Here is a 22,024-nt window from a genome sequence, read left to right as displayed (position 1 = left end):
TGAAGGATCTTTGACAAATCCAAAGGCAGATGCTGAGAAAGCCCTTGGACACAGAGTGATTGCTGGGCACTAGGTTCTCTAAGAAGTGAGAATCAGTGTGGAGCGATACTAGAAGCCACGGGGGCGGGGGACCACCTAGGAAGTGCAAACAGACAGGAAGGGAACCATGAGGCACATGGACACCTAGCGGACAAGTGGAGATTCCCCCCCGCCCCCCTCAAAGACTGCAAGGGAATCTGACAAGCAGCACCCAGAGAAGGGGAGTTGTAGGCGGCGGGTGAAGAAACAGGCAAATGAAATGGGTAAAGTGCAAGGAAAGGAATTGCCGGAGGAAGGTGGCCAGTAGCATCAACTACCACGGGGGCTGAAACCTGCAAAGTGGCCTGTGACTCTGGCTGGCGCTTTTCCTGAACAAGGCGAGCCAAATGGGCTGAGGTGCAGGGAGGAGAGCCCGAGGCCATGGCCGGGACCCCACTCGGATGCCCCAGAGCGACTCCACGGGGGAGGCCGCACACGGGCTGTGGCTAGTGATCGGGACTTGGGCCTCGGCAGCTTTGGGGTCTGCATTCATCACCCAGCTTCCCACTCCGGGGCCCGGGCAAGTCACTCAGCCCCTCGGCCCGTTTCCTCGCCATAAAATGGGGCGAATCGCCCCGGCTGTTTGGCTCGGTGTCGCAGGTGTGAGCCCCGGCTTGGTGGGGGCTTTCGCCACCAAGGGTGTGTGTCTCCCTCACGCGGCTCTTTCTCTCTCCCCTCCGCCCTCCCTCCCGCTCTCTCTAAAAATCAGCGGGAAAAATATCCTCGGGTGAGGACTGAAAGACAAAACAAAACAAAACGTGGTCACACAGCAGTACCTACCTCAGCGGGCTGCAGCGGGGATGGAACGTCTTACATGGTTTCCTTTAGTCACTGTTTCCACAAACCCTGGCCGGCACAAACCAGCGTTCCCAATTCTGACTGTGCTTCCCGCTCTCCAGAGGGCTGACTGAGGGCAGGGAAGCTCCAGGGTGTTGGGTCTCATCAAAGAATCGGATCGATACCCGCCCCCCACCCCCACCCCCCAACCGGAACCGACCTTCAGGCCGCGTCACAGCAGACACTCCACTTGCTGAGACCATTCTCTCCCCCCTCCGGAGCTTCCGAATCCGCACCTGCACAGGGACTTCTCTGCCCAGAGTCCTCTGAAAACCTCCGACTCCCCGTCTTTGGGTGCCGCTGCCATTTGGGGCTCAGCCCATCTGGGTATCCAGGTGACCTAATCCTATAAAATAAAAGGCAAATGTGCAAATTGCCCCCTCAACCGGGAGTACGACCAGGGGGCAGAGCCTGCCGGACCCCACCCGTGCACCAGGCCTCTAGTAAATGTATCATTCTTCACTCCTTTCGGCCTCGTGCGTCCCTCCTTCGGTGACTCTAACACAGGGTAACCCTGAGGGCAGAGAATGTCCTGGACAACCTCTAATTAGGTCCGAGGGCCATCCTGAATTGTGCCCGCGAGCTCAGCTGGTGAAGGCCTGGGTAGCTTTAAGCCAGTCCCCTGACCAGCGCCTAGATCCCGGAGCATACCTGGGGGCGGGGGGACGGGGTGGAAATACGGGGGATTGTCTCGTTTCCACTGTGACCAGCCCCCCTACTCTCCTTTCCTCTTCGGATCTCCCTGGCCTGCGGACTGCCCTGCCCGAGCGGAGGCCTCCAGACGACACCACCGAAGACACCGCGCCTTCCCGCGCTCTTCCCGGCGCCTACTGAGCCTGCGCAGGCCGAGAAGGCGGGAGCCAGAGACCCCATGCGCGTGCGCCCTCTGCTGGCACCTAACGGTTTCCCTGGCGCGCGTGCGCAAGCTCCCCTCCCCGGGCTGCGGGGGCGCGGAGCCGTTGGCGCCGATCCGAGCGCGCTCCCCGCCTTCCTCGGGGGCAAGGCGGGGCCTCCACAGAGTCCGGGAAAGAAAGCCGGGACACGAGAGACCACGCCCCTTGTCCTGGTCTTCTTTTGAAGCCCCTAGACTCCTCACCGCTGGCCAATCGCAACCCGCCCTGTCTCGAGCGCCGGCCAATGAGAGGCGTTCTTGGGCCGCTTCCGGCTCCGCGCCCCGCTCGCCCCTTCCCCAGTTCTCCCCGCGACGGGCGGGGCGCAGGGGCGGGCGTAGGCTGCGGTGACGCGCCAAAGGCTGGGAGCCAATAGGAGGCGAACTGGGCATTGATGGACGGGAACAGCGGCCAGTGGCGAGGCGCTGGCCGCACTTCCCGTCGGGGAGAGAGTGTAATATGGCGAAGACCTACGATTACCTGTTCAAGCTGCTGCTGATCGGGGACTCGGGGGTGGGGAAGACCTGTGTCCTGTTCCGCTTCTCCGAGGACGCCTTCAACTCCACTTTCATCTCCACCATAGGTAGTGGGGCAGGGGAGCGGCCGGGGTCGCCGGAGGCCTGGGTTGGGCGCGCCCCTGGGAGGCTTGGGCTGAGGGAGCGGCGGTGCCGGACGGACACAGGGATCTGAGAGGGTCGAGGGGTTCGGAGGGGAGAAGAGCAGTCGCCTCCGCCGCCGTCCGGGGGTTCCTGGGCCACGAAGGGGACCAGGTGCCCATTTTGCAGATGCGAAGATTGAGGCGCCAACCCTCAGCCTGCTTCTCGGGGACTATATGTCCTGGGCTAGGGTCTCGGCGCCCGTCATCTCGTTCGGTCCGCACAGCGGTCTTGGAAGCTGTTCTTCGGGGTTCCCGTCTTGCAGGAGCGAAATTGAGGCATAAGGAGCTGCCGCGGGGAAAGGCCCGTGACATCTAACCTTATTAAGAATTTACTGTGTGCCAGGCGCTGTATGTTCATTATCACATCCTGCAATCCTCTGTGGTAGGTCTGTTATGAGCCCATCTCACAGATGAGGGATTTGAGGCTCAGGGCGGTGTGGGACTCGCCCAAGGTCAGAGTCTGCAGGTGGCAGAGATGGCATTTGAATCCATGTGTGTCTGACCCCAAAAACTCAAGGCTCAGGCATCCCAGAGAGTGAGAGCACAAGACAGGCACAGCTGATCCACCTTGGAGCCAGAACTCTAACCCAGATCGCTTCTGCTCTTACCCCTTCAGGGGTGAGGACCCTTCTCTCCTACCTTCTCCCCCCTCCCATGGGTGGATTTTTTCTAGAGAGGGAGCTCAGAGCCTTTCTCTGCCCTGCCTTCTCTCCCACTTACGGGTCACAGCAATGGCAAGTGACAGCTGCCTTCCCTGGGACCTGTCATCCCCAAAGAGATGCCAGATAAAAGCTTCAGTGAGAAACCAAAATCAGCCGCTGCCACAGGCAGCCTGGCTTCCCTATCGCGGGGCCCAGGACACCGGTTGTCACTTTGCAGAGTAGCGTTTCCTGCAAGGCCAGCCCACACTGTGGCTGAACGGAATTGACTTGTTGCTCTTCGGTTCTGACAGCCACAGACGTGGAGTGGACTTCTCCCCACACCACAAAGCAGCTATTGCCCGCGTGACAAGCTGTGACCTGGGAGTAGCACTGGTCTGTGCAGCCTTGCTCTGCAGTGGGGACGGGGAGGGACGGTTGCCAAGCCCAGGAATTGTTTCTGAACGGAGAAGACTGGCTCTGCCTTGCCCCTGGGTGACTTCAACCCAATCAGGTTATCGCTTGAACCCCACAATGCGCTGCTGAGTGCCCTGCTCCAGGAGCTGCACTTTGCAAAATGAGGTGCCAGGTGCAAAGGGGAGGAAATCTTCATGCCTGATTTCCAGCTGTTGTTCGTTCGGGAACAGTCACTTCACCTGTCTGAGCCCTGTGTCGGCGTGATGCTCTCTGCCTTGCTTCGTGCCCTGGGTGGTGGAGGATCAGAACTGGACCACAAAGAGGAGATTGTCCCCATAGCCTGGTGGACAGCATTCTTCCCCAGGGGCACAAGTGTTTCTGATTCCTTCCCCTCTCCCACTCCAAGGTCCAACTTTGGTATAACCCTTGTGCCCCCATCAATCAGGAAGTGATGTTAACACCTGGCAAGCTGTGGGTCGCTCTCAACTCAGACCTCAGGTCCCCAGTATCAGGCACCTCCTGTTCAGCCCAAGCGCTAGTGAGATCAGTTTAGGGGTGTGTTTTTTATTTGATTTCTGATTCTTGACCAGAAAATCCAGGCTGGCACTTAGGGCTCTGAGGCGACAGGCCTCCACTTGCAGAAGAGACCATGATTTGGGCAGGGTCACCTAGGAGAGTAGAGGAGGCACTGGAAGCAGGATCTCTTTCCCTCCCACTGTTTTTCCCTCATGGCACGTGTCGCCTTCCTGCAGGTCTGTGCCTTCTAGGAAAGTTCAAGTTAATTCTGACCTTGAAGTTACAGCCTCATAATTCTTAGGCCTTGTAAAGTTTACACTTCCTAATTAAATTTGGTGTGTGCATAAAACCCAGGAGAAGAATAGGACAGCGATGTGGTGCTCTGCCGAGTGAATGGTGCTCCTTGATTTCATAGGTCCCGTGTGTCTGCGATGGGGGTGGGGGTGTTAGGAAGGGATGTCACTGGGGTGCTTAGTCCTGAAATGCAACTTAATGCATAAAGGGGATTCTCTGTTGGCAGTGTGTGTACCTCTGGGTTTTCTTTATAGATCAGAGATTAAGTGGCTGTTCATTTTCTGCAGATTATGTTTTGCCAAAGCCTGTTCTCATAAACTCCATCGATTGTGGTGTGAACTTGGCCCTGTGGCTAGCAGAATTGGTTCTCCCTAGCCTGGCTCAGCCCCACCACCTCCTCCAGACCCTATTCATTCATGTATTCACGGAGACAGATGACATCGGGGCAAGTGCTGTGTACACCATGGAGTATCACATAGATCCCATTGCTTTTCATTCTTTCATTCAGTCATCTTTCCCTGACGCCTGCTGTATGCCAGGCACCCACCTCTGTGTGGGGGCTGGAGAGACGACTCGAATGAATCTGAGGGAGCAGCACTAGAACAAGGTCTGTAGTCAGGGTGTGTGCACAGGACCGGGCAGTTCAGCTCCTGCCACACTCACTGGATATGCAGCCATAAAACTTTTCAGTCTCTGCTCTCTTGGAGCTTATAGTCTAGCGGGCACAATTTAAGTGCAGGCTTATATTGTATGTGGTCCCCAGGACAGGTCCTGAGGGGGCAGGGAGGGAATTAGCACTGTCCTCATGTATTCTGAGGGTTCAAGTCAGGCCTGAGCCTCAAGGCTTCCCAGGCAGAGATTAAGAACAAACTCACAGAGGCAGCGGCTAGGTTCGGCTGTTCCCCTCACACAGGCCATCCTAGTCGGCAGGTTTTGCTGCTAATGTTCATGGAGCAAATAACCAGATAGATAATGTCAAGGAAAAAAGAAAAAGCAAGTAGAGGAGAGAGAATAAGGAAGGTCAGGAAGGCTTCCCGGAGGAGGTGACTTGAACAGGAACCTGAGTGAAGGGAAGGGAGGAAGCCAGCTGACCGTGGAAGGAAAGACCGTTCCAAGGGAGAGAAGAGCAAGAGTGAAAGCCTGAGGCTGGCTAGAGTGTGCTGAGGGTGGTTAGGACACAGCCCTGTGGGCAGTGGCCAAGGCGGCTGGAGAGGCGCGCCTGCGCTGTGGGTGCTGAGAGGTGCGCGGGTTTTACCTTATTCTGGGGCCGAGGTCATGTGGGAAGGTGTTTTGAGTTTTTGTAACACTTTTATTGAGATATAATTTGCAAACCATACACCTCATCCATTGAAAGTGTACAATTTAGTGGCTTTCACAGAGCTGTGGAACCATCTCCATCGACTCTAGAACACTTCTATTATGCCAAAAAGAGACTCCAAACCCCTTGGTCACAATACCACCCTACCCTCTACCAATGGGACCCCATCTCCGCATTCCTCTCACAGCCCCTGGCATCTGCTAATCTCCTTTCTGTCTCTATGGAATTGCCTGTTCTAAACATCTATAATAATAAAAGCGTAATATGCTAATAAGACTGGACAGCCGAACGACCTTCCAGACGTCATTCCAGACATCATTCCGGACATCCTTCTGGACAAAGCCATGGCAGCGGGGGCCAAGGCAAAGGCATTTAGGGGCGATCAGGCAGGCGAGTGGTTAAGGGCAATCAGGCAGGCAGGCAGAGTGGTTGGGGCGATCAGGCAGGCAGGCAGGCAGGCAAGCAGTTAGGAGCCAGCGGTCCCGGATTGTGAGAGAGATGTCTCGGATTGCGAGAGGGTGCAGGCCAGGCTGAGGGACACACACACACACCCCCGCCCCCTGCACAAATTTTGTGCACTGGGTCTCTAGTTTCATATCAATTGGATCATACACTGTGTGGCCTTTTGTGTCTGACTTCTTCCACTCAGCATGGTGTTTTCAAGGTTTATCTATGTTGTAGCGCGTGTCATTGCTTTGTTCCTTTTCATGGCTGAGTAATATTCTATTATATGCATAAAGCACATTTTGTTTATCCATTTATCTCTGGGTAAGCCCACTGGAAGGTTTGGAGCAGAGGTTAGCCTTGTGATGTGTTGAGTTTGTGTCTTCAGAAGCTAGGGAAGGACTGAGGGAGCAGTGGTGGGAGCCTGGAGAGCAGCCAAGGAGTTGAGAAGCCACCCTGGTCCTGGGGGGAGAGGCAGATGGGAGAGAGGAGGGCAGGGTCGGGAAGGCTTCTTGGGAGGTGACCTTAAAATGGCTTTTAAAGGAGAGAGAAGTTTGCCAAGCTGATAGGTGGGCAGGGTGGGGACCACCACAGAGAAGGAACATACTTGTGCAGAAGCTTGAGCCTCCCTGTATCAGGGGCATGTTGGGGCCTATTGCCCTGGGTGCTCGGAGGCCCAGGGGCGGGGTGGGGGGAAGTGTGGGTCTCTGGCCTGCAAAGGGCTCTGCTGGGCCCACTCCTTAAGGCTGCCTGATGGCGGAGGGAAGGGAACACAGCGTTGGCACCCGAGTTGCCTAGGTTTGCCTCCCATCTTTGCCAGCTGCCAGGCAGTTGTGAGGGTCCCAAGATCCTGTGTGCCCAGCACTAGCCATGGCAGCTGTTACCTGCACAGGTGGGAGGTGCCCGCCTCAGATGCAGCTTGGGAAATGGGCTGACAGTGATGTGCCTTTTTTTTTTTTCCTTTTCTTTTCTTTCAGGAATTGACTTTAAAATTAGGACCATAGAGCTCGATGGCAAGAGAATTAAACTACAGATATGGTAAGAGTCATTACCTTCTTCACCCAGAGAACACTTCGCAGAAGCTCCTGGTGTCCTCTCCCACTCCCTGTGACCACGGCCTTCGTCTCTTTGTGCCCAGCCTAGATACTTTCTTCAGAAGCTTCATGAACTGTCCTGTGCTGGCTGCTGGGGCCAAAGTCTATGTCAGCACCTCCTGGGGACGCAGCTACAAGCCCCCGTTAGCTCGGTGTTTCCATGTGGCACAGCCTGGGTCTGGGCTGCAGGGTGGCCTGCTCCCATTGAGCTTGGAGAGAGCCCTCTGTGCCTGGCAGTGGCAGAAGCTGCCAGGAGGACAAAATACCCTGGCCGGCATTTCCTTCTGAGCCTGTCAGCTCACTGAGCCAGGCCTACGTCGCTTCCTCTTTTCTTTCCCAGGGCAACCCAGGCCTCATTTCCTAACAGGCAGATCTGAAACCCCAGAACCAAAAATAAGCTGAGGCCAGGCCTCACCTGGGGCTGGCTTATACGCCACATAAAATTAGAGAAGTGTGAGTCCCTGGCGCTGATGCTGGTCTGCAGCCCACGGCTCTGGGAGCTCGGGCTGAGCTCAGATGGTTAGATGTAGGAGAGCCCTGTCTTGCAGCCACATCACTTGGGGGGAAGCACGAGCCCTGACCAAAATAAAGAAAAGTAATTTTTTGTAGGGTGGCACCATCCCTTCGGTCCATGAGAGCGCCTTTGGGTGGGAGGGAGTGCCATGAGATAGGCTATAAAGCGACCCCCTCCCCCCACAGCGTGATCCCTCCTGTCCTCAAATCTCAGTGCATGAGCATCACCCAGCTTGCTTCATAGTCCCTCTCAACTTCAGTGGTATTCACCTCTGAATCTGACTTCAGAACCAGAGGGATGAGGCCTAAAGCCTTGCCCACCCTGCAGAGCTCCTGGTCTGTCAGCTCTGGCCACCTTGTAAGTTGTCACTTTGTAAGCCACACAAGTTCCTCCACTTCCAGCTTGTGTTCCCCAGCAGCCTTGGTGCCCAAGTCCAAAGTGACACTGTATCAGCAAGCAGAGTTTCACTTTCCTTTCCTCTTGTCTTCTTGCTTCTGCTCTTAGCAATCCCAGTGAGCTTAGTGACTTTCGTAAAACTTCTAGACTAGGCCATGGTTGAGAATAAAATGACTAATCACAAATGTCACCCCTGTTGGCATCAGAAAGTCAGCTTAGCCCCACATGCTTAGGCATGCAGATCCCTACTGAGATTGGGGGTTTAGGGGGTACAGAGTTGTAGGAGGAACCCTGGGTCCAGAGACCAAAGACATGGCCCTGGTTCTGCACTGATCTGTTAATGCCAGGAGCTGGGCTGGGCACAGGCCTGTCGGTGAGGAAGGACTGTCTCCCTGGCCTCCACCGAGATGGTGTGAAAGTGCCTCCTGAGTCCCCACTGAGGTCACCCCTGCCACATGACCAGCCCCTTCCACACTTGTGGTCCCAGATTTGCACAAATAATAGCATCCAACCATGGCTCTTCTGGGACAGGAACTCCAGGGTGAATTCCCAGGAAGCAGAGGTGGCCGTGTTGTGTCCCCAGCTGGGACGCATCAGCAGGTTCCTAACCTGTCTGAGGCAGAGTTCCTTCTCTGTAAGAATAGGGGGCAGGAGGGGCACTGCCCACTGCAGGACAATGAACCAGAGTTAACCCGTGAGAAAGCCAGGCATCCATCCCCGTTAAATGCCCCTCGTTCTCACTGTGACAGTGTCGCTGATATCCCTTCTCCTTCTCGACTTTAGGGACACAGCTGGCCAGGAACGGTTTCGGACGATCACAACAGCTTACTATAGGGGCGCAATGGTACGGATCGGTGTGTTTGTATGTTTGCTTGTTTAAGTAAAAGGGAAAGTCACTGCTTGGATACCAAAACCTGGCTGTTTCCGAGGGGCCCCATGATCTGGCTCCTCGGGGATCCTTGGTCCTGGGTTAGTTTTAGGAAAAGGCTGTGTGCCCCTCCCCCATATCCGTACTTCCCTTCTGGCTTCAGAGACAATGCAGGCTTTAAGGAAACCTAATTCTCTGGGAACGAAGGAAGACACAGGAAGCCGGTTCTTCCAGGTGAAGTCAGTGAAATCGGAGGGGGCATGTCCCAACACCTAGGAGCGTTCGCTCAGCCCGTGCTGGTCTCTATGGAATTTGCTACTGGAAACTTGAAGATGGTCCAGGAGCTGACTTGTTCTGGGCTCTTGGCTGCGGCCGAGGCAGGGTGACGTGATCAGAAGACTGGCTCATCCCTCAAATATTTCTGCCGAGCGCCTTCTCCGGGCCAGGCTTGCACTGGATGCGGGGGGAGACCTATGAGGGCTCTGAGCAGGGCATGCATGTGTGAAGTATGTACAAATGGGGTGCTCAGGGGTCAGCAGGAGCAGACACAGACCCCCAGGACCTGGCTCAGCACCCTGGGTCACCCTCTGAGTTCCATCTCCTTATTTGCAAAGCGGAACAGAGAATAGGACTATGTCCCAAACAGGGAGGATATGTGGCCATCTCTCCATTTCAAGATCCTACCACACCCTGCCTTTCCATGGTCATTGCCATATGCCCTGTGCCTGGGACTGTGCTGAGTATGTGGTGGGAGCTCAGGAAATGAGGTGGACTGCAAAAATGAATGGAGACATTAAGTATTTAGCGTGTCCCACACAACATCTGAAACATAATAGAAACTCAATCACAAAGATTGCAACCTTAGCTCTCCTCATTAAAATTAATTTACTAATTTTCCCCTCACCTTGCTGTGTTCTGGTGGGGCGGGGCCCTCAGGTCCCTGGGGGACCTTCTGCTGTGTGGTCTCAAGTAGTCCCTTCCTTCCAGGTCGTGGCCATAATTCCCTGTCTCCCCTGAGTGTGGGTGTCACGCTATCCCCGTTACACAGATGAGGACGCTGAGGCTGGGCGCCCTTGCATGCCTGACTTAAGTTTATGCAGAGAGTACATGGCTGGGCTGGTTCTAGCAGGCTCTTCAGCTCCCACACCCTCAGCCCACCCTGGCCAGGCTGGACTGAGCCATCTGGAAGGCACTGTCCAGTAAGACGATGGTGGCTTGTGATCCTCTTAGACCTGCACTAACCATGCAGAAGCCACTGGCCACCTGTGGCTCTCGGAATTTAAATTGGTTAAATAGGAATCCAGCTTCACCGTCCCACTGGCCACATTTCAGGTGCCCCAGAGCCGAATGTGGCCAAGCAGAAACCTCACAGGACAGTGCAGGGAACATTGCCACCATTGCTGCTCGTCATCCTCTCTGTCCATGAGGTACTAGACCATGGGGTCTCGAAAATGGGAACATTGGATGTCTGGTGTCCGCTTATGAGCCTGCAAACAGCTATGGGGAGCTGTGCCCAGATGGGGACCAGGAAAATGATTGCTAGGAGTCCCAAGGGGAGTTTTAGGGAGGACCTGGAATACTCCTGTTTTGATGGCAGTGAGGATCCTAGGCCATCAGAGGGTCCAGTCCCCGATAAAGTGGTGAGAAGTCCTCACTGCCCCTGATGGCAGGAGTGCAGCTTCTGAGCAGAGACCCCTACTATGCTCAACTCAGAGTCTGCCCATCAGCATCTTCTACTCATGCTGGCCTTGGGGGGAGGCAGACATCACATCCTCTAAAATCTCTGAGGCCTCCTGTCAGCAGTCTGTTCAGATGGTATTTTCGAGCGGTCATGACCCTGGCTGTGGGTATCCTTAAGGTCACGGTGGGGATTTGGAAGTGTTGTGGCTTTCTTGCCCTGTCTCCATGGTGACCCTCGCCCCCGAGGTTCTCTACCCAGTGCATACGGATCGTTTTCTTACTCTGCAAACTCGGGCTGCCTCAGAGACAAGGTCTTGGCCACACCAGAGGCTGTGGATGCAGGGCTGGGCCCTGTGCAGGTAGTGTGAGGGAATGGAGCAAACTGGACCTGAGCAGGACAGCTTGAGCCCAGATGCTGGGCTGCACAGGGGGATTGCAATGCGCTGCAGGCGGGTTTGCTGTGGACACCCCTCAGGGTCTGGAGCAACCAAGGGTGGCCTGAGTGTTGCTTGGTGCTGAGGAGGGCCCAGAGAGGTCCTCACAGGAGCCAGTTCACTGCTCCTTCAGGGTTAGCCCCACCTGGGCTTAAACCTTAAAACTAAAGCACTTCCCTCTGTGCTTTAGTTTTCCCTCTAACAGGGATATTTGCCCTTCACATGATGGTGAGATCATGGGCTCAGGTGGAGGCGAGGTCACTGTGGGGACCTATGGGCTGTACCAGGCACTCACACGTTGGCTATGGAACCACCGGCCTCAGAGCTGCCCGGCCTGTGCTGGAAGCCAGCCCCACTCTGGGGGAGTCGCTGGAAGGCACAGCGATGTCAGGATCAGGCTGCCCAGGGTTCAGAACCCACTTGTGCCCTTTACTGTCTCGTGGGGCCAGGGCCAGGGACCTAGCCCTGTTATCCCACAACCTCAGGTTTCCATCTGCAGAGGGGGGAGGGTAGTGGGACCACTTGGCCCAGGCCTGTGAGGCTTTAGGGAGACCCACTGCAGTGTCTGGCACATAGGAAGCGCCCAGAGGAGGCGGCATTGGCTGAACCCAGGAGGTGACTTGGGCCAGGGCAGGGGCATGAGTGAGGATTTGGAGGAAGCCAAGCACAGTGAAGGCTGGCATGGGGGAAGTACAGGGCTGTGGAACCTGTAGAGGGTGGGGAGCTGCAGGATGAGAAGTTGTGAGGCCAGCAGGATCTCAGGGGCTGCCGGGCACATGGGCTGTTCTCATCCTGCTGTGAGGAGCCAGCAAGGCTGTTTGTGAGCATGGGTACGGGGGGATCTGGTCTAGGGTGCAGGGTCACCTTGGTGGCTGAGGGGGCAGGACTAGAGCCGGGGAGACCAGGGATCGGCTGTTGCTGGAGCCCAGCAGAGGAGGAGCCCCGGTGATGGAGAGCAGGGAGTTGTAGGGAGAGGTGTCGTGTCAGGGCCCTGCTGCCCCGCCTCGCTGGGTCTCCCTCAGCTCACAGCCTTTCTGGAACATCTCTGTCTCCCCTGCTCAGGGCATCATGCTGGTCTACGACATCACCAACGAGAAGTCCTTTGACAACATCCGGAACTGGATTCGGAACATTGAGGAGGTAAGGCTTAAGGGAAACTTCCATCTTGTTCTCACCCTGGAGCCCCCTGGTTTACAGTGAGATCACTAGGCACAGAGCCACCCCAGGAGCCTGTCCAGAGCCCCCTAGCTAGCGGTGTCGCCCAAGCAGGGCCTGGGACCCAGGCAGTGAACCCTAGAGACCACGCTGCCCTAGCCTGGTCACAGAGTGACTCCTCTGGGCTGTTGGTTGCAGTGATGAGAAGTGATACCCATACTCTCAGCCACCGTGAGCATTTGGTGCTTTCTAGAATTGGCATGACCTTTGTCTTTGGAGGGTGTGGTGAGAAGCTGTATCAGGTGACTTTGAGCCACAGCAGAGTGGGGTGTGAGTTGGTGTGAGCTCCCCGTGTTCAGGTCAACAGCACACAGACCACAGCTGGCTTGAAGAGAGACCTTGAACCATGAAGGGAGGGGAAGGTGGCCAGCCCCAGCTCCCCATTCCAAAGCCAGTGTCGTCACCTTTCTGCTCCCCGAAGAGCTTATCTCACCCCAGAGCCTTCCTGGACAGAGGCGCTTGCAGCTTTTGATGACTCACTAGGTGGGGCGTTCGGGGTGAGGTGTGGCCAGAGGACTTTCCCCTCCTGGACTGCCACCGCAGGTCACTCACTGCTGATGCGACGGTTATAAGCAGTTGCACTGGGCCTCCCTCCCTCCCCCCGCCCCCAGCAACTCTGCATTTGCTGTCAGTGGGCTGTGCCTGGCTGAGGAGGAGGAACTGCCCACGCTCACGGTGGTCTTTGTGGAAGCTGCGTTTCTGGCCAGCAAGCGAGAGGGCCTTCCAGATGGCAGGAAGTTAGGCGGAGAACCATGCAGGGCATTTTGGTGAGATCAGGTCTGAGCTGCAGCAAGAAGGTCCTATCCAGTGCCTCGGGTCTTCAGGAAGCAGGGCCACTGCATGGAGGAGGGGCGGGTGGGACAGAGTTAAGGGAATGCCAGGTGCCACCACCCCAGGCATGACCCATTTCCGGAGCTCAAAGAGAGTAAGCTGGAGCAGGCTAGAAACTCTCAGGACAGCAGCTGCACCCCCCCTCTCCCCCCGGCAGAGGAGCCAGGGAGGGGAGCCGGGTTACCTCCCATAGACCCCACTGGATTCCTAGGGACACACTCAGGAGCCTGGTTATTGCAGCCCATAGAGAAGCCATCCTCAGCAGGTGGAAAGCATGCACTTGGTCAGAGAAGCAGCCAGAACCCTAGACTTGACCCTGGCATTGGCTGTGTGACATGGGACAAGTTATTCAACCTCTCTGAACTTCAGCTTGTCATATGCACAAGGCTGTTCTAGCAATCCTGGCCCTCCCACTCTGATTTCAGGGGTCAGGCCACAAGTTGGCCTGTGAGCCCGTCTAACCGCACCTTTCACCTCCTCTGTCTGCCCTCCCCCAGCATGCCTCTGCAGATGTTGAAAAGATGATACTTGGAAACAAGTGTGACGTGAACGACAAGAGACAAGTCTCCAAGGAACGGGGAGAGAAGGTGGGCATGGTGGCCAGCTTGGGCCTAGTATTGTCAGGCACCTCAGGGCAGAGGGACCTCAGGGTTTCAGGGTTCTCTGCATGGAGGCCAGCCCTTCATGCCCCCCAGCGTTCCTTGATTGCTTACTAAACCCCTCAGAATCTTCATGAGCATAAGATGACCTACCATCTCGGCTTGTCCGAGACTAGGGGTCCCAGGATACAGGACTTTGCTGAGCAAGAGGGGAGGAGTCGATCGCCCCTGTGGGGTACATGCCAAGGGGAGAGAGAGTGGGAAAAACATGCCCAGCCAGGCTTCAGGCTAAAGACTGCGAGCAGTGCAGGCTCCTAAGCTGTGCTGTGCACGTTCCTGCATCGTGTCTCATGAGAACCCGTCGAGGCCACCGCGAGCAGAGAATGGAGCCATGGTCCTGCCGTGAATAGTCACCACCTGCTGTCCGCTGGTGACTCCAGGGAGCAAGTCCACAGTACCCAGCTCATCTGGGGCCTCCTCATCACTGTTCCCAATTTAGGGTGCTTCCTGGGGGTCAGGTGCACCTGGCCGCTGACGTGTGTGCATATATGTCTCCCTCCCTCACAGCTGGCCCTGGACTATGGAATCAAGTTCATGGAGACCAGTGCAAAGGCCAACATCAATGTGGAGAACGTGAGTCCCAGGCCCACAGCCCCTTGAGGCTGAGGGTTGGTCTATACCCTCTGGGGAGGCTCTGCCACAGGGTCTGGTCACAGGCTATGGGCTGTCCTGTTGGCCATCTATCCGAGAGGCACTTCCTGGGCAGGGCCATTTCCAGGCTCCTTGAGCTGCCTAGCTGGCCCCATGTATTACCCGCTGTCTCCCTGCCCCTTCCCCACCCCATATTCAGACGTTAGCAGGTGCAGGCCCCAGCTGGGCACCTAGGATATTTTCTCACTGGCTCTTAGGGAGCCTTGGGAAATGGGGAGGGTTTCAAAGATGGGGAAACTGAGAGTCCCTGGGTAGATGCTCTGGGTCACACCACCTACATAGACGTCCTGTTCACAAGCCCTGACGAACGAAGTAGGGAGCCTTGGCCTAGCTCTGGCCCAGGCCACCCTCTCCTCTCCACAGGCAACGCCAGCCTTGCAGCTGACCTACCTTCCTCTTCACCCCACCACCCCAGTGACCTTCCCAAAATGGACCATCCATGTCACTCCCAACTTCAACCCCCTACACCTGGCTTAGAAGGCCTGCCCCAGCTGTGTGTGCCGCCCAAAGATCAGGCCTCGCCAGCCGGTTTTCATCCCAGGCCACCTCCAAGCCTTTGCTTACGGTCCCTTCCCTCACACCCCCTTTTCCATCAGGGCCTGGCCCAACTGGCCCTTCCCCAAAGAAGTCCCCACCATCGCTAGACCCTTAGGCCTACCACTTTGGGTCCCCAGCACCCGCCTCCCCCCTCCATGACAGAACTGTCCACATCACATAGGTGTTTGCTGAGACTCCACTCCTCCCACCAAACAAGTAGCCCCTTAGGTGCAAGTGCTGAGGGCAAGTCTCTGTGAGGCCCGGGGGTAGGGTGTGGTTTATAAGTGTTCTTCAAAAGAGCAGGCGAGGGAAGGGAGGGAAGGGCTAGGAGAATGCAACAGAGGCAGCAGCCTCTGGTCAAGCCATCCCTGGAAGACAACCCTTTACCCCATCCCAGCCCTTCCAGGCAAGGACCCAAATGAAGCTTGTTTGGCCAAAGAGCTGCTTGTCTTCCTCTCTACCCTGCCCTGACCACTAGGAAAGGGGCAAAGCAGGAAGGCAGAGCACAGGAGTCAAGGATGGGTTCTCCTGGATCCTTCCAGATTGGTCAGTTAACCTCTAGATGCCTTGGGACAAGGGCCTTCGTCCTTTTGAGCCTGTTTTCTCCCTGACCAGTCAAGGCTGATTCACCTCCCAGGGTCATTGGCTCAGGGGAAGTGCTGGTCTTGGCGGGTGGGGGTAGGAGATGGGGCTGGACAGGTGAGACCCCCACCTCGCTGTCCCACCACCCCCATTCCATAGTGGCACCCAGTAACCAGCAAGCCCCCATCTGCTTCCTGCTGCTGGGGTACTAACAACGTGCTTACTTCACAGGCATTTTTCACTCTCGCCAGAGACATCAAAGCAAAAATGGACAAAAAATTGGTGAGTGTGTGTCCTTCCTCATCCCTGAATCGTTCTCTATTGGAGCCTGCCGTTTTCCACCTCAGTGGTGTGACTCAGCCCAGACAGATCCTGCATCAGGGCCCGGCCAGACCCAGTCAGGATGGCTAGGAAGGGGGAAGAGGTAGCAGTTGGGGTTGGGCATCGGCTCCCAGACATGCTCATCTGCTTTGTTCTTTGTCTGTGGCTCAGAGCTGCTCAGCTCCAGGCTGTGTCCAGGCAGGCAAGGCCCTGCCTGCTGAGTGCACTGGCTAGCGAGGGACACATGGCCTCTCCCAGCCCATACTGCAGAGGACAGCCCCAGCAGCACCGTCCCGGCGTGTCCGGCAGGTTGATAGCGTTTTCCCCCGCCAGCCCCAAGTTGTGCAGGTTGATGGCTCTCTGACCTTTAGTAGTAGGTCCAGGGCTCTGAGGCCTCCAGGAGGTCCTACTTGAATCCCTCTTATCCACCCTTTCATGTATTTCTGGCTTTTTTGCTCACCACACAAGCATGTCATGGTCCTTAATACTCAGCATAATTATACTTTCTTGGTCGAGTCTGAAATCTCGGCTGTACTTCGGGCATGTTCAGCGCCTAAATGCTGTTGTGAGTGTTGCCTGGGAGCCTCATTCAGTGGCCACTCTTCCAGCCAGTGACACTCTCCAGCACTCTACCTGTGGCTCATTTGGTCTCATTACACAGAGTGCACACAGAGCACAAAATGCCATTCAAGTAGGTCACACCTCATTTAAAAACAAATGTATTGCCCTGACCGGTTTGGCTCAGTAGATAGAGCATTGGCCTGCGGACTGAAGGGTCCCGGGTTCGATTCCAGTCAAGGGCATATACCTTGGTTGTGTGCACATCCCCAGTAGGGGGTGTACAGGAGGCAGCTGATCGATGTTTCTCTCTCATGGATGTTTCTAACTCTCTATCCCTCTCCCTTCCTCTCTGTAAAATTCAATAAAATATATTTAAAAAAATAAAAAATAAAAAAAATGTATTTTTATAATTCTAAGATACCATGAATTAAATCGTGAGGCACAAGATGGATTTAATAGCAGCTCTTTGGCCACAACGGGAAACAGTCTATGTAAACCAGTGTACTTTTATTTTTCTATTCATATATATATATATATATATATATATATATATATATATATTGATTTCAGAGAGGAAGAGAGAGAGAAACATCAATGATGAGAGAGAATCATTGATTGGCTGCTTCCTGCACACCCCACACTGGGGATCAAGCCCATAACCCAGACATGTGCCCTGACCGGGAATCAAACCTGGTTCATAGGTCAACACTCAACCACTGAGCCATGCCAGCCAGGCACAGTGTACTTTATTACAGAAATTTCCTTACAACGGACTTGCTTTTCTCTTGAGTGTAATGGTAAGTGTTTGATTCTTAACGATCCTTCTGACTCAGTTTTGCCCACTGCAGTTACGTTGAGCATCACAGTGACACTTGGCCCGTGTTTGTGATACTGGCCTGTTGATTGCCTCCAGAGTGTGCCATGTTTATTAGGGCTCAGGTCACGAAGCACTGGTACACAGCCATAATCCTTGCGATTTCTCTCTTTCTTTTTTTTTTTTTAACAGAATTGCAAATCACCCATTTCCTACCATCTTTCTGTTTGTATTTAGCATTGCAGCCCCAAACTATTTTATATGTGTCTTTTTTTAAATTGAAATATATCTGATATGCAACATTGTGTAAGTTTGAGGTGTACAGTGTTAGCTTGAGACATTAATATGTTGCAATATGATTACCATGGTAGCGTTAGCTGACTCCTCTATCACAGTCACATAATTCTTCCTTTTTTGTCTTGAGAACAATTAAGGCCTAGACTCCTAGCAACTTTGAAGTTTATACTATTGTTGACTCTGATGACAGGCTCTTCATTAGATTCCCCAGGACTTGCTTATCTTACCAGTACAGTTCATGTTTATCTTTCTCATCACTGACAGCCAGCTCTGCCCACCCTTTCTTCTCTCTTGAAAGTGTCACAGAAGGGCGGGCTCTGCTGGTGCCCACCCCACGCCCAGACCTCCGGCATTTTCCCTCTCAGCACAACCCAGTGCTTCCCACTGCACTGACAGCAGACTCCACACACCGTGCCAGGCCACCTGGGCGTCATGCACTGGCTGCTGCCACCTGCTTCCCCTTGTCACCTACTGTTTCCGTGTCACCCCCTGTGCTCCAGCCATGCTGGCCTTTTCTTGTTTTTGAAGCACCCGTGTTTATTCGGGTTTCCTTCCCTTCCACCTGAGGTGCCTCTCCCCGCCCCATCAGTTTCCTAGGGCTGCCCTAACAAGTTTTCATAACAAACTTTCCAGCTTGCACTGCACACATTCATTATCTTAATGTCCTGGAGGTCAGGATTCTGAAATGCGTCTCACCAGGCTCAGAGCAAAGTGTCAGCGGGGCCGAATTCATTTCTGGAGGCTCCAGGGGAGAATCCATTTTCATGCCCGTCAGCTTTTAGAGGGCACTGCATCCCCAGCCTTAGAACCACTTCCGCCAGCTTGGGCCCTGCTGCCATCACCTCTCTTTCTTGGACCCCAGTTGAGAAGGTTTCTCTGCCTTTGAGGATTCACAGGATTAGATAGGGCTCACCCGGATGATCCAGCATGCTCTCCCCATCGCGCCTTAGTCACATCTGCAAAGTCCCTCTTGCCACAGCAGGTGCCATACGCATATGTTCCAGGGATCAGGGTGCAGACATCATTGGGGGCCGTTACTTGGCTGACCACACACCTGGACTGTCTTACTTCATGAGGTCTCACCATCAAAGCACACCTCCTCCTCTTGCCCTGCCTTTGCTCTCATTCCTCACCGTGGTGGGAAATCACTGCTTTTTTGTTACCGCATAATTTCCGTCCCCAGTGTGAGCTTCCCAAGGCAGGGCGTTCTTCTTCACCACTGCATGCCCAGTACCCACAAAAGTGCCTGACACAGCATAGGCATTCGAGAGTTATTGTTAAGTAAATTCAGGGTCTTTTTTTACCTAAGAGCTGAAAGATGAGAAAGAATTTGTCAAAGAAAAGGGGGCTGACCCTTTCCAAATAGGGTGATCTGGGAGAAAATAAGATTTCCATTCCCAGAGCTGGCAGAGGCTCTGGATGCTGGGTGAGAGTTTGACAGAGGGGCAGTCCTCTGAAAGCAGTGTGGGGACTGGTGTGTTCAGTAAGGCTTGAGTGGGCAAGGTTAAGGTTTCTGCTTTAGACCACCCACAGCAGAATGGAAGGTGGACCAGGGGAGAAGTGGTAAGTCAGAGCCTTAGCACAGAGACATGGAGACCATCCAGGTGTGAGTGGAATCAGGACCTTGAATTCAGGACCCCTAACGCCCAAATTCCAAGGGACATTTGGCTGCCCCTTGACTGCCTCACTAGTAGGGGTAGAAAGAAGGAGGGAAGGGTGGATGAATGGAGAGAAGGAAGCAGGGAAAAGAGTGAGATGGGAGAATAAATGGAAAGGTATTGAGGGGATGAAGGGGAAGGGGTGAATGAATAAATTGAAAGAATGAATGATGGTTGGAAGGGTTGGTGGGTAATAGAAAAAATTATCTCTGGGTTTGTGTAAGATGAATTGTCAATTGGAAGCGATAATTGGATGGATGGATGGAAGGAAGGAAGGGAATGGACAGATGTATGATTTATAAGGGAATGAGTGGAAAGAAGAAAGAGAATAGACAGGTGGATGGTTAGTTTGAAGGGGAAGGAGGAAAGAGGGTGGACAGATGGATGTATGATTGGTTGGAAGGGGATGAATCCATTAATCGTTGAAGGTGATGGATGATTGGGTAGATGGGTGATGGATAGGAGGAAATGGATAGACTTGCAGTTGGATGGTTGGATGGAAGGGGATGGATGGATGGATGGATGGATGGATGGATGATGGTGGATGGGAGGGGATGGGTTGCAGTTGGGTGATTAGATGGTTCCTTGGTTAGGTGGCTGGCTGGTTAAGAGACATAGTGCTTATGCCCAGTCATAACCTCAGGAAACTTCTTGTGACTTCAGGAAGGCAACAGCCCCCAAGGGAGCAACCAGGGAGTCAAAATCACACCGGACCAGCAGAAAAAGACCAGCTTTTTTCGATGTGTTCTTCTGTGAGGAACGCCGCCTTACTCTGAGCCTTGTTCAGCCGAGCTGACTGTGCCTGTCCTGAGTGAGCCCCTCACTCAGCTGGGGCCCCCCCTCCAATGCCCCTGCCACGGCCACCGGGCCCAGGGCCACCAGAACACAATTGAGAAATTGTTTATTTTAGTAACTCTGATCTTTTTCAACTTTGGAGATGGAATAAGTTAAGAATTTGCTGTTTTCCCTGTGATGTCCACCAAACTCGCCCATGCATCGTGTATCTGGAGAGAAAGATGGACATGACATGACCAGCAACCTTGACCAATATGGTGGGCCTCCATCTCTGGGACGTGACCACGAAAATTCCACTGCGAAGCCAGTCTGCGTCTCCTCGCGCAGAAGCAAGGCTCCCAAAGCCAGCGATGGTTCCAGGAGTGCTGAGCTTCCCCCCGCAGGGCGGTGACCCATCAGGCCCAGGAGGCATCGCCGACACGTCTGACTCCCACGGTCACCTTTTCTCTCAGTTTTGGACAAGTGACAAAAACCGTTATGTTTCTTTTTCTCCCCTCCCTCTTCTTTTTGACTCTCAAACCAAAGGGAAGCACAAATTAAGGAAATCCTGTGTAAGCGTTCGGAAGGAAGGAGGCGGGAGGGGCCTTGCCTGTCCACAGCCAGGTTTTGGTCTGTAATCCAGTCAGGCCTCGGGCATGGTCAGTGGGCCTCGGCAGTCCCTGTCTGATCACCGAGGGGACACCATGCATCCTACGGGTGACCCCAAAAATGCAACCACACACCGATCACCCGCAATTAAGGCGTTGGCCTCTCGGCCCCCAGACAACCCCCATTCCCACAGTCTCCGAATCGGATGTTCTTTCCAGCTGAGATTTTTATTTTTCCAGATCTGTAGTGCCATCAAGTGATTCCATCTTTGATTTCCAGCGGCAGACCCAGGTGACCAGGGACACGGATGCATCTGTGATTGGATGTGGCCGGGAGCATGCAGCGTCCCAGGCAACAGACTGGCCACAGAGCTTTCGGGGATGGTTTTTAACTGCTGTCATTGGTTCTGTTTTGACAGCTCTGCCTTCCCATAGAGGGTGCATTTGAGACCAGGTCACCAGGTCCGAGGGGTGTCACGAGGGAGCCTTTATATTTCTTTTTCTTACACTTCACCCCAAGCTGCTGTCTACCCAAGCCACTGGCGTCGAAATGTCTTTTTTGAATTAAAACCAATGTACCAGCCATAGTCTGTTCCTGGAATCTCTTAACATGCTGTTTACATCAATAAACACACTTAAGGGAAACAAGTTAAAGCTCATTTTAAAGTTCTCGGATTTTATATCCACAGTTCTCTGTGGGTAGACAGATGTGGCCAGGCGTTGGCTGGTAGGTTTGCAGAGGCCTGTTATTTAAAACACAGCCCAGGCCAGCAGGGGCCTCGGGTCTGGACAGGATCAAAGTAGAGGTGGTGTGTTCCCCAGGCTCTGAGACGACACCATTATCCAAAGGCTGACGTGGAAAATAAAGCTTCCTACCCCCACCCCATAGAAAAACGGGAGACCCTGTTCTCTGCCCCATGTGGGTTTCCACGCCCCATGCTGAACCTGCTTGTCAACATTAGCCCCCAATGTCACCAGGTCCTCGCGTCTGGTCTCTGTTGGCGTCCATCTACCAAGTTGCACACTCAGCTCTGGGACCCCTTTCTCACCTCGGGAGCGTCCTCCTCCCCCACCCCTGCAGTCCTGCTTCCCCTGGCTTCTGGTACATGGCCACCATTTGCCTCTTCTCTAGACTGGCCCCAGTGGGTTTCTTCTCTGTTGGGGTCCCCAAGACCACCCAGGTCACTGGTTCCCTGGGGCTCTGCGTATAGCTAATGTGTCACAGCCAAAGGGCACAGGAAAATGGGCTCAGGAAGAGGCGCGTGGAGCCGCGGCCAGAGGAAACCAGGCACAAGCTTCCAGGCGTCCCCTTGGCGTGGGCTCACGCTTTGCCACCGCTGAGCTGTGACAGGTGTGAAGTGTTAGCTGCCAGGGCGCTCCTTGGAGACTCAGCACCCAGGGTTCTATTGGGGCTGGTCCTGGAGGTGTGTTCCAGCACCG

General features: G+C 54.4%; 1 protein-coding gene across 1 annotated transcript; it reads left to right on the top strand.

The window, feature by feature from the left end:
- The first annotated feature begins 2,116 nt into the window (after positions 1-2,116).
- RAB8A (RAB8A, member RAS oncogene family) lies at positions 2,117-21,167 on the top strand. Its single transcript, XM_081091147.1, has 8 exons — positions 2,117-2,388; positions 7,068-7,128; positions 8,878-8,938; positions 12,139-12,216; positions 13,620-13,709; positions 14,289-14,354; positions 15,783-15,833; positions 19,866-21,167. Exons 1-8 carry the CDS (start codon positions 2,265-2,267, stop codon positions 19,956-19,958), a joined length of 624 nt encoding a protein of 207 aa, XP_080947273.1. The 5' UTR covers positions 2,117-2,264; the 3' UTR covers positions 19,959-21,167.
- The last annotated feature ends 857 nt before the right edge of the window (positions 21,168-22,024 follow it).

This window comes from Myotis nattereri (assembly GCF_964212035.1).
Source record: "Myotis nattereri genome assembly, chromosome: 5".
In the NCBI taxonomy this organism is placed as follows: Eukaryota; Metazoa; Chordata; class Mammalia; order Chiroptera; family Vespertilionidae; genus Myotis; species Myotis nattereri.
Note: the sequence above shows the minus strand (reverse complement) of the source record. Positions and strands in the feature narration are given on the sequence as shown.